At 37.4% G+C, this 17960-nt stretch overlaps 1 protein-coding gene across 4 annotated transcripts in view; it reads right to left on the bottom strand.

Moving 5' to 3' along the window:
- Positions 1 to 6665: 6665 nt before the first annotated feature.
- The window catches only part of pde10a (phosphodiesterase 10A), a 61569-nt gene continuing 50274 nt past the window's right edge, over positions 6666 to 17960 (bottom strand). For 2 of the 4 annotated variants that reach the window (XM_015394156.1, XM_015394159.1), the window contains 15 exons: positions 17318 to 17368; positions 16746 to 16804; positions 15228 to 15279; positions 14699 to 14841; positions 13039 to 13131; positions 12705 to 12891; positions 11838 to 11980; positions 10983 to 11066; positions 10762 to 10912; positions 10521 to 10676; positions 9308 to 9480; positions 9084 to 9195; positions 8790 to 8870; positions 7915 to 8003; positions 6666 to 6846 (listed from right to left, as the gene is read on the bottom strand). In XM_015394156.1, coding sequence (XP_015249642.1) covers positions 6747 to 6846; positions 7915 to 8003; positions 8790 to 8870; positions 9084 to 9195; positions 9308 to 9480; positions 10521 to 10676; positions 10762 to 10912; positions 10983 to 11066; positions 11838 to 11980; positions 12705 to 12891; positions 13039 to 13131; positions 14699 to 14841; positions 15228 to 15279; positions 16746 to 16804; positions 17318 to 17368 — 1674 coding nt within the window. In that variant the 3' untranslated portion in view covers positions 6666 to 6746. The remainder of the gene's footprint in view (positions 6847 to 7914; positions 8004 to 8789; positions 8871 to 9083; positions 9196 to 9307; positions 9481 to 10520; positions 10677 to 10761; positions 10913 to 10982; positions 11067 to 11837; positions 11981 to 12704; positions 12892 to 13038; positions 13132 to 14698; positions 14842 to 15227; positions 15280 to 16745; positions 16805 to 17317; positions 17369 to 17960) is intronic. The other 2 variants (XM_015394158.1, XM_015394157.1) reach the window with 2 other exon arrangements.

Below are 17960 nucleotides of genomic sequence, written 5' to 3'. Positions count from 1 at the left end.
TCGTTTTGACCTCGAGACCTCAGATTCCACTAAAGCAGCGCCGGAGGTGTTCTCTTTTTTCCTAGCACAGCTCAACATCTGTGGCTGTCTTTTCTTTGGACTTTTTTCTTTTCTCTGAGAGGTCCTTGAGAAACACAGCTTGGCTTCTTTGGAGGACAGACTCTGGTTCATGCTGCAGGGCCCGAGATCGCTCAAAGAACAGAAGGGGATATCCAGTATCTGAGCAGCCTCGGCAGCAATAAGCAGTCTGCAGACGTCGCCTCCAAAACACTCATCTTTCTATTGACACTTTGGAAAGCTGCTTTAAAGATACAGATAGTGTCACATTTTCAATATATAAGATAAAATAGATATATCTTATATAACTATGAAGACTTTATTTAAATCACCGTAGGAGAACTAAACAGAAATACAATCTGATTTAAGGAAAAGGTTGTTTTTTTTCTCATTTTCCTAAATGCACAATAACTCTTGATATTTGAGGATGATTAATTTCTATCAAAATTAATTTCAAAAGGAAGTCATTAATTTCAATCGAAAATATCTGCAATATGTTATAAAGTATAATTGTATTAACCTAAGGACCTTTATCGATCTCTACTAAAGTAGAAGCCAATCTATTAAACGTCCTACCACAAGCGTTACAGTACACTGAAGTGATGTCACAAAAAGTATCAGTCCTGTTTAAATATTTAAAATCACCAAACAAATTGTAAATATCAAATAAACATACCCAAAAAATTAACAAAATCAATCTTCAAATGATGATCTCATTTATTTATGGACAAAACTACAGTATCCAAAGCCAAATGGCCCCACTTGACCCCCAAATATAATGATAGTTGTCACTTGTCCTTGGATAACAATGGCCAGTAAGCGTTTTTTTTTATTTAACAAAATGTTGTGTTTTTCATTCAAACAGAGGTGCTGTTAAGTGAACTAAACCACACTAAAGAATCTTAATCTCATTTATTCTGAGCATCCAAAGGTAAGCCTACAGTTGTTCGTTGTTTAGGCATTGAAGTCTCAAAATGGAAACTGTTCTCCTCCTGTCTTTTTCCTTGATAGTTGAACCATGAACACTAAAGCAATTGTTGTCTGCAGTGCTATATGTTACTCTGTGTTCTTTGGAGACCTCTGGGATAAGTAGTCAGTAGAGTCATGGAGGAATTTCGTTCAGCCAGACACTCCTGGGAAAGTTCACTACTGTTCCAGGTTTTCTCCAAATGTAGATAATGACTTTTACTTCCAAAGCCTTGGAAATTACTCTGAAAACCTTCCCAAATAGAGGGGTCTGAGTGACTTGTTTTAGGTTATTTAATTATACAGGTAGGACTGAGTAACGAAGATATAAATCAATATTATCCGAAATAGATAAATAAATCAGCTTAATGTGTAATTTAAATAGGTCGGCTGCTACTTTTCAACATAGGTAAAGCTTGGTTTAGCTGTAGCTTTCAATTAATAAGTGGGGTTAGGGTTACAATTCGTGTTGATAATCTTAAACATTGAGGGAACGAAATTTAAAACAACAAATTATTTTTTCTAAGGTGTTTTTTTAGAGGTTTTTCTAAAGGTTTGTCAAATATTCTTAATAAAAAATATTAAGAAAAAAACATGTTTCAGTTTTACCTTCTGAAGAAATCACAAACAAAATCAAAAAACAGTGGTGTTTTATTTACAGTGGTTGCCTGGCTACCAAAAAGACGTCATGGCCGTGTTGCGTTCACTGTCCTGGCAATTGTTGTACAAAGGAATTTCTTCTGTTACAATGTTTGCACATGTTTACAGCTGTCAACGCAGTAGCATTAATTACTTATCAGTGGACAGTTTTTAACCCCTTAAGTAGGGCTTCGAATCCCCACATAAAAAATGCAAAAAGAACATTCCAGCATTCATATTATAATTATATTAAGGTTTTTATGTAGTAAAGATAACTTTTAGGTAGATATGTTTTCTACTTTCTTCAGATTAGTTATACATACATTTTCTCTATACTGTAACCACAACTAGTCAGCTGTATAGTATTTATTTAATTTTATATATATTTAGCAATAATTTGATGTATGGTTAAGCAAACATTTAGGATATATCTAGAATCAAAACTCTAAACCAGCTTAAATCCCAAGTGTTTCTGGTTTAGCTGTTGCTCTGTCTTGATGTTAAATCATGAACTACTAGTAGTAGCTGCATAGACCACCAGTATTCTTTGTAATCTCCCAAACACAGACGCTGTGACCGTCAAATATCCTTTCCTTGTTCATTCCGTTTGACTGTTTCCTTCAAGCTGTTAAACCTCAACAACTTCCAGACAAACTCTGCAAATTGTGCTTACAGTGGAAATGTAATTTTCATGAATATCCCCTCTAAAAAATTTTTTCTTGTTTTTTCTTTTATGAACAGTGTGTTTCTGTGTGTAAGACTATGAGGTTGCAGAAAGTTGGGAAAAGGGAGGGAGGAGAAGAAAGAAAGAAAAAAAGGCCTCAGGGCCTGGAGTGACCAGAATAGGAAAGCAGATGGTAAAGGCTGAACACGAAGAGCAGAGTGACATGTTCTGCTCTAGTGCAAAGAATGACACGGTATGCACACGCTTTGCTTTCTTCTATCATCTAAATCATTTAGTGTAAATAAAGAACTAATCAAGATCCACTGCATTTGAATTGTTGTTGCTGAAAACATATAAAAGGTTCAATTTTCACTGCAGGTCAGATGACATTTATTTTTTTATTCTCTATTTATTGCACCATATATGCAGAACTTGCAGATTAACTGAAATAAAAACAAAGTTAGAAATAAAGATTAGATCAAGTAGGATACTTTAGATGGCCTGGTTAATAAGGATAAGTTTTAGGCATCCTTTAGAAATTGCTGTTACTATGATATTTAAGAAAATAATAAAACTACAAATTAAATCTGTGAATATGGTTCTTAAAGCGAATAACTTGAGCTATTAGATGCTACTAGAAAGCGGTCAATGAAATAAAACTAGACTGTATGTCACCAAAATTAGAGTCAATGTCAGATATGCTGTTGTGTCTGCAACAGACAGAGAATTTTTTTTTTATCTTTTGAGACCTGAGCTGTGGAAATGTGACCTCTGGTTTTTCTCTTTCTCTCTTACCTGTCAGCGAAGGCTGGGCAGCCATGTTTTTTAGGTTTAAACTTGTGCTGTTATTTTATTTTTTTTTACATTTTAAGATGATTGATTGATTAGTAATGTATTAACCAACCTTAAAAAGACCAAAAAAATGCAAATTACCCTTTTAAAAGAATGTAAAACATTATTTAGAAAAAAATAAATTTGACAAATGGATCCAATTACAGCAAATAAAACGACATGGCTCACTTGGGGTTAGACATTTTACATATTTTCTTAATTTACAGTTCAGTCATTAAGAAAAATATGCTGTGAGAATAAAAGGGAAAGAATAATTTGGCACAGACAACATTTTTTTTTCAAAGATGTATTTAATAAAAGTCATTTGGGCTACGGCTCTTACATTTACAGTTGAGACATTCCTCAGTTATTCTTGGTAACAGTAACATGTCTAGACTGTTTAATTTATCTTAATGTTTACTTTGTACAAAACAGAAAAAAGGCAAACATTATTCTTCTTTGTATAAAAAATATAAGTTAATTTAAATTTAACTCTAAGAAAATAAAAACAGTAATGATAATAATGATGATGATAAAGATCATAAGCTAAACATAGTGCAGACAATGGGATATAACTGGTGCTGAAAAGGAGGAGGGACAGTGCAGCGACTTTACAACAATGTTGTCTGGTGGGGTTGGAGTGATTTAAAGAGGAAGGCGTCCACACACGCAGTTCCACAAACCTAGTGAGAAAGTGCACAATTGCCGTTCCATTTAGCACCATCAAGGCATTCATCTCTTCCTCGTTTGTACACACTACTCACCTTTTTCTGCAAATGCAAACTCTCACCCACTCTCTCTATACATACGTACATATCTATATGTATATACCTACAAAACTATCTCTATGTATCTACATATATATATATATCTATAAATATATAGATAGATAGAGAAATAGTTAAGTTACATATAAATATATGTAAGGTGCATGCTAATTGTTGCTCTTAGGTTGAAGCTTACTGGAAGCAACTCTGAAAAGACAGTAAGACCGAGCACATAGAAGATGGAACTGATGATGCACATAAACGCAGCTCCAGCAGGAATCTGCAACCAATGAAAACATTCATAAATGTGATGCATTCACAACACTCGTGGGGGCGGTGGGTGGGTGTTTGGGGGGGGTACAGTACCAGCCATACAATAACCATAAAACAAACACACTACAACAGTTGAGCAGAGACTTGAGTTTGAAAAAATAGATGAGGACAAAACAGTTTGTCTTTTTGGAAGATCTTGGAAACTTATTAAAAAGAGTCCGATCTTATCTTCTTAGTTTGATTTAGGAAAAAAAAAGGTTTTTTTTTTAAAACTACAGCCCATGTGTCACACAGTGGCAAAAAAAGGAACACTCCTTAGGTAAAATCCCAGAGACATGATTTAAATAGGTTGAAATCATAGGAAACCTTGAATGGTGTTCATTATTATTTGTTGTTATTCCTGCATGTCAGCTTCAACAAATGTAAGGTCGGTTTATGTGCTTAGTGGGGTGAAATATAGCTGTGTTCAAAATAGCAGCAGTCCGTTATCACTTTAGGAAATCTATCCACAGTTTACTTGTTGGTGAAGTAGAGAAGCAGAAGACTAACAGAACTAAGATCATTGATTCTGTACAAAAACAGGTAAAAAACATTTCCTGAAAAGGAAGGCAGTCAAATGTTGCTCACTCTGGTAATAGTGTAATCCTATTTAGAGTGTAACTCAATAGATTCAAATGGAAATGATGTTCAGTTTAAGTTTTAAAATGAAAGCTACAAACAAATGGCAGAAATTGGAGCACTGCTATTCCAATTGATCCAGTAATGACCAAAATCGAAAAAAACTCACTAAATAAGACACTCTCTAAGAACTGCAGCTGTTAAAGGGTTTTTTCTTTCATCAAGGGTTAGGGTGGAGTGATTAAAGCTTATCAAACACCAACTGCCCCTAAGAAACATGGAGTAGATATTTAAAAATTAATTAATCTGAGGTTGTTTTGGAGTCTGAAGACTAAGAAGAGTTTGTTGGTAAGAAATCTTTTTTTTTTCCACCTGAAAACACCACACAACCAAAGGGGCTTATATAAAACACTGAGGCCTGTTGATGCATATTCTACTTTTATTCCTTTATATCTCTTTGCTGCCATCTGTCAGTCATATTTGTGCCAAATTAGGCTTGATATCTCTAATTTTCATATAAACACCTGGATTTAAATCTATTGCAATGACTACATTAAACTTAACAATATTTAATTTACAGAATCTTTTTTTGTTGTTGTTTGTTATGAAAATCAATCCAAGGACTAAATAGTTAAAACAACACTACCAGTAACTGTTCAGTATTGTGATTCCAAACCTACTAGATAAAGTGCCTTTTAAGCCCAATTGTTTACAGTTGGCAGAAGTCGGGTCGACTCCATTTAACAGAGATAAGAAGCCGTTTTTTGAGACAATTTGAGTTTGAAAAGAAAGACGCTGTTACTTACTGTTTTTGAACAGCTAATCTTCTCTTTTTCCTCTCTTTCTGTTCACAACCGAATTTTGTGCTTTCTTTATTCACGTGTTGATTTGGAATAAAACGTGCCATGTTCCAAAAAAAACTCTTATCTGAGCTTTGCCCATTTTTAAAACATGCTGCTATTACTTTGAACACAAGTATTATTGATGATGCAATAAATGAAAGGGAAATGCGAGTGTCGATCGTGGATAATGCAGTCTTGGCTTAAAATAAAGGGGTGGGGTATGGATCCCGGCGATCAGAGGGATGTTGGTGCAGCTGGTTTCTAAGTGCTCAGGGCTGAGGAGCTGCAGGGACCACCTCACACTTTAAACAATGTGACTCTCTTATGACTGATCCCAAATCATCCATATTTCTAGAGAATTTCTACAATCTCCACATAGAATATGCTTAGATATTCAAGTACTGCAAAGGATCTTAACCAAAAGAACAAAAAAAGTAAGAGTAATTGCAAACACATTCTAATCTCCGCCTTTTCAGTAAGATGTTGCTATACCAGATATCTGCTCTACACATTCCTTCTGTCTCTGGGAATCTCTTGCTAAAGTAGTGCGAGTGCAATAAACTCAACACAGAAGGCAAAGAGTACCATTTCAAAAGAGCCTGAACTGAAAGGAAAATTCACATATCCTAGCCTGTTTAGGGGCTAGAGTAAGGCCTCTTCAAAAACAAGACCATAACAGAATCATTTCAAATGAAGTAAAATGACAAAAAATAGGCAAAAATAATTAAAATAATACAAAAAAAATCCAAATATAATACAGGAAAAGACTCAAGACCATTCTATCAAATAAAACTTCCCCAGCTGAGAAGATGCGGGGCGATGGGCTGAAATCCCTCCCCCGACGGACGTCTGTCAGTCTCTGGGATCGGTGAAACCGTCAGTGTGGACTCCTCCGTCACCCAATGAGGTAACTGTGTGTTATTCAGAGTCAAGCCGCTTTAAACGAGTCAAACTCCTGCTGACACAGGATGTGGTTCTTCCCCGCCTGCCCCTCCAACAACCCCCCTCACCCCCCGCCGTCAAATGTCCAGGTCCGTGGCAGGATTTAGTTTGTTTATTTCTTTGTTGGGTCAGAGACCCCTTTGGTAGTCAGTTATCCACCTTAACGGGGCCTGAATCACAGGGCCGAATGGGCAGAATGTCTTCCTCCTCTCCTCGTGATATCTGCTCCCAATGGTTAAGGTTCTCCCTGGAAACAAGAAGTCATTAAATCAGATGCAAACCGACATTTTTTTTCTTTTACAATGCTTTTGAAAAACTATTCACATCCTTTAACCAGCTTAGATTTTGCGACATCACAAATATAAACTTCAACATATTCTTTTGGGATTGATAGACCATAATTAATAACATGAACATTAAAATTGGTGGTTTTTCTGAATGCATTCATAAAATAAAAATAGTAGAACACATTTTTATTCAGTCCCCTTTACTCTGACACCTCTACAAAAAAACCCTAGAGTAAGGAATCGCCATCTAGTAAAAAGCGCAGATGAATCTTTAATATATTATCATTGGAAATCGGACTGTTCCAAAAAAAGCCACAAAGTTTTTTTAGGAAAACATTGGTGAAGAAAAGCATCAGAAAGTGTATGGACTACAACATACTGACGTACGAGTGCAGCAACACAGCTGAACTTCACTGCTATCACCTTCAATTAGCCAGCCTGATGCAGTTTGCACGACTTTGGCAGATCCCACCATGAGCTGCAGGGCTCCGTGGGGTCTAGGCCTGCTGCCCACCCAGAGCCGGGTGCTGACGTACAGCTGGGGCTTAAACATTACACTGCTCGGTTTGTTTGCATTCCCCGCAGATCAAGGACACATTTTAAAAGAGCAGCAGAAGGGCGAGCAAAGGTGCAACAAAAAGCTGTTTAAAAAGCAGTAATAACAGCCATAAATACGTCCTCTAGCACCTGAAGTCAATGCATCACTGCAGGAGGAATGACAGCTTTACTTTTGTGTTCTCCTTTTCATATGTGATTTAAAAAAAAAAAGGTATGATGCTTAAAAAAAGAAGCTGACATACTGTGCCTCCCATAGAGCACTAGCAATGTGCATTTTTAAACACACTCCTTCACAACTTTGATCTAATTTGATGGATTGATTGCATCTGTTCAAACCCTGGCTGTTTTCTCTAAGACCAAAATTGATTAATTCAAGGTCTGGACCGTAGCTTTTTTAAATAATCTAATTTCTAAATTAGTTCACTACATCAAACGTTGCTCATAAAAAGCAAAAGCAAAGCAAAACTTACTTGCAGGCTTTTAAGAGGGGACCGGATGGAGGGAAAAGCTCTGAAAGTGTTGTGTAGCAAGGAATTGCCACTGAGTTGTAGAATCCCACCTTTCAAAAGGGGACAAAAAAGGAAAAGCACCTTAAATTTGTTTCATTGTTAAGGAACAAAAAAAATTTTATGGGAAAGGTTGATATTGTGTTGATATTTGTGCGATAAACAAATGTGTCGTCTCACCAGTGTGCAAAAAAGAGCAATGTGAGTGTATGTAATGGTGGCATTGCTGACTAATCGCAAACCATCTCATTGATGCATCCATATTCGTATGAATAGAGTGATTAATATACAAAAACCACTAGTTAGAGCTACTATAAAAGGTTTTTGTCTATTTCTTTTTTACCTCAGGTTCAAAGGTCATTGTGCCAGCCAATCACATTGGTTCTTTAAAAAGGAATTTCTGCATATAATGATGAATGAGAGTTTAAGCCTCCAGCATAATTCCTCCTTTACAACTGAGCTACTTTATTTACTGTACACCTAGGATTGTAAACAATCTCAGCAACAGGAAACAAATCTACAGTTTATGTTGTAGTGATAGCAATAGTTTGTTTTGGAGCGTCTTAGTTTTAGAAGTTTTCTTCCGTGATTATTCATTTTAGAAAACTTTAAAACTATTCCTGTTTAAAATATTTGTTTAATTGCAACCTAAATTCAAATATGGTCTGCAACTATTTTCTTAAAATAGTAAGTTAATCCTGTTCTGGCTCTCACCATTTATGCTTTTCTCTCTCTACAGTCTGTTTACAGACTAAGTTCCCATCAGAGCATGCATGTCTGTGTGTGTGTGTGTGTGTGTGTGTGGCATACAAACCACACATATTCTGTGCTGGTCTTACTTGGCCCTGGGGAACCTCATCCTTCTTGTCTCTGTCCATCATAGGGATCGGCTGAATTCCGATCTTCTTCATTTCATCTCCCTGCAGAGGAACAAAACAACAAGACACCTTTTATTTTGTGCATAGTGGGGTAAACCTCCTGACCACCTGACAGCTCTATTTTAGGTGATCGGGGTTGTAGGACATGCAAAGTTAAAGCAGTATTTACAAGCAAGAATAGAGGCCTGACTGTTCAATCTGGAGGCATGATCGTGACACTGAACCTTTTTGAGCTCAAACAGTATCCCACTGTACCTCAGCCCAGAACTCAGCATAGATGTCGTTAGCTGTGAGTCGTGTGACTTGCCACCGCTTGGTAACAGAACACAGGTCACATGCTGTCATCATCAGACCAATCACACGGTCCCTGAAGGGGAGCAGAGCCTTGTTATGTCCATGGAGAAGATAAAAATAATTTAAAAAACCTAAAGCGCCATTTGGACACTTTTCTGGTGTGTTGCTGTGATTCGCAGCCTGACCTGTGGGTGTGGTTATTCAGGTCCAGGCCGCCTGTGGTCAGGAGCTCTGTGAGCTGCTGATGGTTGTTGAAGTACAGGGCCAGGTCGGTGGCAATGATGGCCTTCCGGATGATCTCCAGCACCTGCTCGTACTCGCTGGAATTCAGGTTGGAGAAAATATTGTGCCCTTCCAGCTATGAAAAACAGAGAGATCAATAAAAAAGCAAAAGCTCCACTTATGAGGCGTTCAGCTCCACTAGACTGCAACAGGTCTCAATAATCGGTTCACCTAAACCACAACCAGCAAATAAGAGATATTACAGAGCTGAAAAGTACAGTTCTAATTGTGCTTAAAAGTTTACATACCCTCCCATTAAAAAAATTATTAATTCACACTAGTAATTCATATAACTTAACACTGAAAAAAGTGATAATTAATAAAAATTTACAAAATTAGAATTAACTAATATAAAATATTGATATTTAATTTTAATTTAAAAATTCTGTGTGTAAAAAAAAAATAAAAAGGCCACAATCAGGAGGCAATGCAGGGAAGTGTCTTGCCCAAGGACACAACAACACTGTAAGCTGGAGCAATATATACAATTTGTTTCATCATTTTCAATTTATTTTACTGGCAGCTGATCTTTTTCTGTCTATTTTAAATCTTCTTTAATTAAAGGATATAAGAACTTTCAGGCACAGCTGTAAGTGCAGACATATGCATGCACACATAAACATGTTGTGTAAAATACATGCAAAATTCATGGACCTCTTTGCTTCTTCTGAATTCGTGCTTAAATGCTTCAGTGATATTGGAATTGGAATCGTCTGCATCATGCAGCCTCTTTCATGCTAAAAGTATTGAAATATTTAATCTAAGAACAGAATTTAATAAATTTATACTTGTTTCATTTTATTTCAATAATTTTTCTACTAAATTAAATCAAATTTCCTGCTTTCCTGGAGTATAATTACGGTGTTAAATAAAACCCCATTTCTCTTGGCCACTATCTGGTAGCAGCCATTCATGTAAAGCAGGTATGAGCTGATCTTTATAATTTGAGAAGTAGATACGAGGAAATGGTTGCTTGTCTCTATTGGGCAATACTTGTATTGCTAAAACAGCTTCCAGATTAAACAGAATCTGAGGCTTAATGTATCAGCACTACTCTAAATACATTCATAATGAAAATATTTAAAGTTCCCCAAGTCTTTAGTAGTGGAGCTCTACCTGCAGGATGGAGACAGTCTGGGAGAAGTGGTGCTGCTCCATGGTGGAAGTGGAATACAGAGCAGCCAATGGATGGTCGAACTTCTGCAGGTATGCGTTGCTGTACCCCCGATGATCCAGATCGTGACACAGACAGGCTATCAACAAACCTTTCTTCTGCAAAACAAAGATGCTCATTGGAAACGAAAAAACAGAATTGGCTAAAACTGAAGATCAATCTTAAACGAAACAAGAAGCAAACCTCTAGCTCGGTAAAAATCCCAGTGGTTTTCTGTAGGATGGCGTACATGCAGTGCGCCACCGTCACCGCATGCTTCCAGTTGTGGTAGGGCACACGGCGGTAGTTTTTCCGTACGGACATGGTGAATCTACAGAGCTTTTCCAGCTCAAAGCTAAATAAAGAACAAACAATGAATAAAGTGAGAAGCTGAGAGAATTATCTTCCTGCTTCTGTGACATTACCTGTTTTTTCCACAGGAGTTATGAACCATGTAGATGAAGACAGCAGGCCAGATATCTTCAAACGGACTAATGTCAAATTGAAACCTGGAGAAAGACATAAAAGTATCATTGTGCAAACTTTCAAATTGCTTTGTCCAAAAAGGTATGGCGTAGACACAGAATTTGAATAACACCGGAACAAAATAACATGGCGGAGAAATCAGGTATAAAGTTGTGAAAAAGCTTTAAAGCAGACTTGGGTCTGAAAACAATATTCTGGGATTTGATGGGTTGAAAAGGAACATTAATCAGATAAGGTGTCAATAGGCCCTTATAATTAACTTAGAGCAGTGATCCACAGCTCAGATGGAAGGCTTTGTCAAGTTTTACTCATGCAATACACTAATTTATTATTTTAAAATACGGCAGTGGCAGCATCATGCTGTGGGAGATACTCTTATTCAGCAAGGGGAAGGAAATGAGCTTTAATAAAATGGTTTAAATAAATCTCTGTGTGAGAAAGTCCTAGTCAAAGTCCAGCACTAAATTCTACTGGCAATCTGGCATCTTGCAAGATTTCAGTTCACATGGAATCCTACCATGCTTTAACTTGTGCAACAATTTCCATGTCTAAACAAGAAGACCTGTTGACGCATGCCACACTTTTCAGATAGTTTCAGAAATATTTGAAATAATGCAATTATGTTCAGAATTATGCTCTACCTCAGCTTGTAGTTTCATACAAAGCCTGCATGAATTTGGACTTTATATGAAAGCTACGTCTGCGACTTGACAAAAAAGGCAGAAAAGTTTAAAAGGTGGAAGGACATTTGGAAGGCGCTGTATTTTAGCACAGGCAGAGAACGGGGCACTCACGTTTCAATTTCTTTGTAAATGGGTTCAGGAAGGTTGAGCTGGGTGAGGGTCTTCCACTCCTCTGACGTGCAGATGCTGTGATACGACAGCTTTTCCATCGTCACTCTGTAGATGCATTCAGAGTGCCGGATCCTGTGGTACATCTGCAGAGTGACAGCAGGGAAACCACAGAGAGAGAATGGTTCTTTAAAACCAGAAATCCTGAACATGATACTAAACTCTTCATGCGTCACTACTGCAATTACACTAAAAGTGGGCTTTTCTCTCTGCCTCCCTCCACATCTGGTTTCTGTCCCTGTCCACTGCGCAGACAAACGGCAGAGAAAACGGCCAGGTACAGGCGCCGGGGACCTCGCGCCGGGCCCCCCCGTAAATCACTGCGAATCGGGAGTCAGCCAAAGTTACATTTCCAAGAGATGTGGGGCATAAATCGCAACCCAACATAAATCCTGTCACTGGACGGATGTGAGAGCGCTCGTCATAAAATATTAAAATCCCGCATCGATTTAAAACACAACTTTGTGACGCCTCCTCCTGCGTAAGCATTTCTGACAGAGCTGACGGCGACTCGGGTGCCACAGAGAGGGCCCCTGACAGACAGACCACACAATGCTAGTGTTGGGAGTTTAACATGATTCATGAAAGAGATGATTGACACTTTTTAATCATATTTTGAAGTAATGGACACCACAGAGAAGAAAATTTATATTTCATGTCCACAGTAGCTTGTGAGCTGCAACAAGCATTGAAACATATGATGAGGATGATGAAGATGGCATTACGCTGAAGTTTGATAGAAAATGAATAGCATCAGAGAGAGCATCAGTTTGTCCATCAAACACCCTTAGGTTTGTGTGGGGTACTCACATTTGCACAGTGTAAGGCCAAAGCACAAAAGACAGCAAACATCTTAAAGTTGTTCTCATCGGTTTTAGTGAAGGCACTTCCGCTTAGCTTGTTCACCATCTGCACCACACCGATAACATTCCCTCTGCTCACAATGGGCATGCACAGGATGTTCCGCGTGGTGTAGCCAGTTTTGAGGTCTACCTCTCTATCAGAGAACACACGAAGAGAAGACATCAGTTTAAACGTCATCTTCTCGTTACTTAGAGCCTTGCGTATGAGACAATTGTTTTTGCAGAACTATATATATTTTTTTATAATATTTATATAGTACAAAGATGAAGAAAGAACTTACCGGTTGAACCGTGGGTCTGCATAGGCATCTGGGATATTTAAAACTTCTCCTGTCCGAGCTACTTGGCCAGCTATTCCTTTGTCTATAGAAAACCTACAGAGTCACAGGAGGGGAGAGACAGGCTAAATAAATAAAATTCACATGAAACACTTAGAGCATAATGATTATGGTAGAGAGCCATGTATGAGCAGGGCTATGTGTAAACTGTAAACCAGGTGTTATTTAGACACTCCTTACACCATTTTAAAATTTGGTTCTATTATGACCACATCTGTCACTGTATTTTTCATGTGACAGATAAACACATACCACATAACTGTAAAAAGGAAGAAAAAGAATATGTATTACATTGTTTATTACACTTCTGTAATCTGAAAAGTGTGAGTGTGCATCCAAAGGCACTGGTGGACTTAACTTTGACTAGACCGTTCTAATAAATGAGGATGTTTTGAATCAATCTCTTTAGATCCCTGAATGTTTTTCAGCTAGTGTTGCGCCGATGCCAGTTTTTGGCCTCAATATCGACACCTGATGCCTGGCTGTGCAGTATTGGCCGATACCGATACCATTCCGATACCATCTGTTTGAAATTGATGTGTGTATATATGAAGAACTGCATACTACACGGATGTAAAATAATTGCCATCATGGCTTTGTCAAGCTGCTGCCTACCTTTATGAAGCAAGAAAAAGACAAATACAAAGTGAATCCAGCAGAACTTTTTATTCCCTACCTGGAATGGGTGACAATATTAATAAACATTTGGCTCTCAAAATGGATTCGGTGCCCTATTTGTTGGTACTCGCACATACCGATACCACCGTTTTGGTACTGGATCAGGCCCCCGGTGAAACACTAGTTTTAGCATCACCATCCTGTTTTTCTTTTTTTGGGGTGGCTGATTTTAGTCTTTCAAGGTGCAAATAATGATTCAATTACACCCTCCATCGTGCCATTTTTTGAAGTCCATAGCCAATAGTTACCATGACGTCAGATTCTCCACATGAGCAGTAGATCTATGCTGCTCCTCTGTTATTGCCATAGGCCTCTAGGCTGCTGATGAACAGCCCTGATAGGTTTACAGCTGTGTTTGAATAATGGACTGAACAGTGTTCCTGTTTTTTTTTAAAAGCTTGAAATCTTGTTTTTACACCCTTACCATGCTTAAACCTTATTCACATCCTTATCCCTGTCCAGTGAGCTGTGTTCCTTGGTCTTCATATTGAAATTTCACCAATGTTCTATAAAAGACTTCTAAAGCCTTAAGAGACAGCTGGATTTATTTATTAAAAAAGTGAACTTTGAGACCCATATAAGTTACACTGCATTTTATCTATGGGTTTCTAAGTATCTGCAATACAAATGCTGCTGGATATTTTTAGAGCCATGCATTACATTTCTTCATTTCATAATGATTTACTACTTAATATTGCCCTATAACTAGAAATCTGGCCAAGATGCATTCAAGTCTGTGGTATTTTTGCAAGTGATTATATGTGTTATCTCCAATTTCTTTTCTCTCAGTTGTTTTTACCACAATAATCTCATCAGATTTAAGTACAAGAATCTCTCTTCTGTAAGAACATTGTAGATATGTAAAAAAAAAAAAGTCCCTGCAGGGTTAAATAGAAGGAGCTTAGAGAGAAAGAAAATGTCAAACCTTATTTCTTTTGTTTTCCTAAACACGGGTTTGCCTTCTTTCTCTTCCCCGATGTCAAACAGGTCAGAGTACAGTTCTTTGTTGTTGTGATCTACCTGGAAGAGCGCACACCTGTCTGCGTTCACCAGGTTTTTTGCATATATCTGTAAAACAAAAGAAGGGGCAGAGGATTGTATAGCTGCACAGACTTCTAAGCAATCCTCATCTTAAATGCGGCCACTATCTCACTACTGTTTAAACCATTCGGGCAAAAAAATATACAAACAGATTATTTAAAGTTGACCCCAGTCTGTTTTACAGTTTAAACCTGTAGCCACAATAGAAACATCTCTAACCAGCTAAGGCTTTAGTAAAAGAGTCAAAAAACGAAAAAGTATTTTATACTTGGTGAGAAAGCAATTTTTTACATTACGACTAAGTGTCTCTAAATTATAAAAAGTTTAATCAGAAAACTGTTAATAGATGCTGTAAATTAGCCGCTATGATTTTTCTTGAATAGCTGAGAAGAGCAGGAATCACACTCACTCACCATAATGTGTTCAAGTAGAGAATCTATTGCCACAATGTTATCAAAGTATGTTCTGTGTAAAAAAACAAAAAACAAAATCACATTGAGATGCTTGAACTAAAATAAAGATCTGGTGACATTAACATTAAACCTGCGCTACAGAATCCATTTACAAGCATATTATGTTCTATTAAGGGTGATTTATGTCACCTAAAGCCCATTTTGTCACCTTAAAACCACAATTTTTAAAATGTTTTATTTGGATTTCATACTACACACCAAAACAAAGTAGTGCATTATTTTTTTGCGGGAGGAAAATTTGTGTTCAGCCCCCATTACCCCAACAATCCTAAATCTATATGTGCCAAACCTATTTTCTGTTGAAGTAACCTAATTGATAACCTCTGATAAACAGAGAGCATTAGGAAGACCAAGGAGCACAGTCGATATAAGTTTAAATCAGGTAGTAAGGCAGACCTACCCAAAACTGACTAGCCAGGCTAATAAAGTGCTACTCATAGAAGCAGACTAGAGGCCACTGAGAACTCTGGAGGAGCTGCAGAGATCCACAGCTCAGTTAAGAGTATTGTGCTCTAAGTGAATCTGGCCAAAACACAGGAGACCCCTTCAGGAGGCACCCCACCCCTTGACCTTGCAAGAAGCTCTGGATAGAAAAATTGTAAAAATAAAAAATGCATGAAAGAAATCCTCTTTTTATTCTGCAATAAGTCACATAGAGGATGGAACACTACATTTGGTTGCTCTGATCACATGACACCCAAATACAACTTTTGGTCTACTTTCCCCCTAAAATAATCCAACCTGAAGTTAAATGTTGCTAGTGGCAGTATCATGCTGAGGGAATCCGTTTCTGCTGTACTTCAGTGTTCAAGGGTTATTAGAAGAATTGAATACAGTCCAAACCTAGAATAAAGATTTTAGAGGCAACAATGGACTCGGACAAAGTTAAAGATTCACCTTCAGCAGGAAGGTACCTAAGTGAAATGTTTCAAGGTATATCACTATTTATATGCTAGTCAAAGTCCAGAACAAAATCTAATCAGAAAATATGATAAGATAAAGTTATTGGAGCAAAAAATAAATGCACACTGTTCAGATTTTTTTTTAAATATTATTTGCAAAGAAACCTTTTTTTAGTATTTAGGATGCCATGTATCATTTTTCTTGTCCCAGCCCCATTACGGACCACTTTGTGTTCATCTGTACTACAAAGTCCCGCCCCTAAAAATACACAGCATATACAAGTGAGCGGTTTTATTGTGACAAAACATGGAAAGGAGGGGTATAAATACTACAGCAGAAGACTGTAAGTCTGTAAAAAAAAAAAAAATCACTTTCAGATGGTGTTAACACAACCAGTATGTTTGTTTAGGACATGCACTGTCATAAATGCAGTTAAAAAACTGCAGCAATTCAGAGCAAATTAACATTTCAGGAATGTGGTATAAACACAAAGTCTGCCTCTTTTCATTAGCTTTCATTGAAAGCTACAGAAGCAGATCACAGAGCAGCTCTTACTTTGACACATCTAGTAGGAAGTCATTAAGCTCAGTCTGTTTGGCAAGGCCTCTGCACATCTAAGAAAGAAAAAATAGGTCAGGATCAGATACACAAATGTATAAAGAAGTTTTGTTCTCAAAATACATGCAGCATCCAGTGGGTTATGTCAGTGAAGCAGCCCTCGGTCTGCAAACACGCCAACGGGCCATTGTTCTGTAACAACAGATTGTCTAAGCAGGAGCTTCTTCCCCGCTAACCAAAGCTCAGAGGTCCACTGTGGCCAGAGCTGCAGTGGGACACCACTCCTCTGGGGTACTATGTTATCTTTATCATAAAACATAATGACGTCTCAGGGGAGCAGTTTGTTGAATGTATGGTCTTGTTGATTGGACTGGGCACAGTGACAACCCGTTCCTGTACACAGTGGATTTCCCCAGTGCAGAACCAGAACAAACAATGTCATCCACAAGCATAATAAATGGAAGGGTACACCTTGTTGCCAGAGGCTCAGACGAAGCCCAGCAGTGCATCATATCTGTTAGAAGGGACTAGTTTAAAATCAGACCAGACCTTTGTGAAAGCTTGCCTACCTGTACTTGATGAATGGCAACAGATGCCCAGGCTAAATTTGCTGTTGCAACCTGCAGAAAAGGAAAACTTGGCTTTAAAGTTCTACAAAAAGAAAATCATTACATTCATGCTACTTATGATATGTTTAATTTTTTAAATATTCAATATCCAGACAAGATGGTTCATAAAAAAAAATCACAACAGTAACTCCTGCTTACACTACACTGCAAAAAAATTTAAGTCTAAATAAGTTATTTCTTTCTTAAAATAAGTGCATTTTTAATTCTATTTAGTTTTATTTAATTTAATTTGATTTGTAAGTGAGACACTTTGCCAATGGAACAAGAAAATGTATATTTAAAATAAACAAAAATATTGCATTGCCTTATTTCAAGTGCATATTATCAAATTATGTAATTTTAAGGCTAAAAATGCTAATTTCATTGGCAAATCAACTCATTTACCTACTTAAATTAAGGGTAAATACCCTTAATTTAAGAAATGTTTACTTATTTCAAGATTGTTTCTGCAGGGCATTGAGTGGTTTCTGCATGCCACCTCTACTGGAAATGCAGCATAGAAGAAGTTCCTACAACTGCTAGGAAAACATACTCCCATCTGGATGTGAAGTAAATTAAGACTCACATCAATAAAAAGAAAAAA

Source organism: Cyprinodon variegatus, unplaced genomic scaffold (assembly GCF_000732505.1).
Source record: "Cyprinodon variegatus isolate N-32 unplaced genomic scaffold, C_variegatus-1.0 Scaffold674, whole genome shotgun sequence".
NCBI lineage: Eukaryota > Metazoa > Chordata > Actinopteri > Cyprinodontiformes > Cyprinodontidae > Cyprinodon > Cyprinodon variegatus.
Note: the sequence above shows the minus strand (reverse complement) of the source record. Positions and strands in the feature narration are given on the sequence as shown.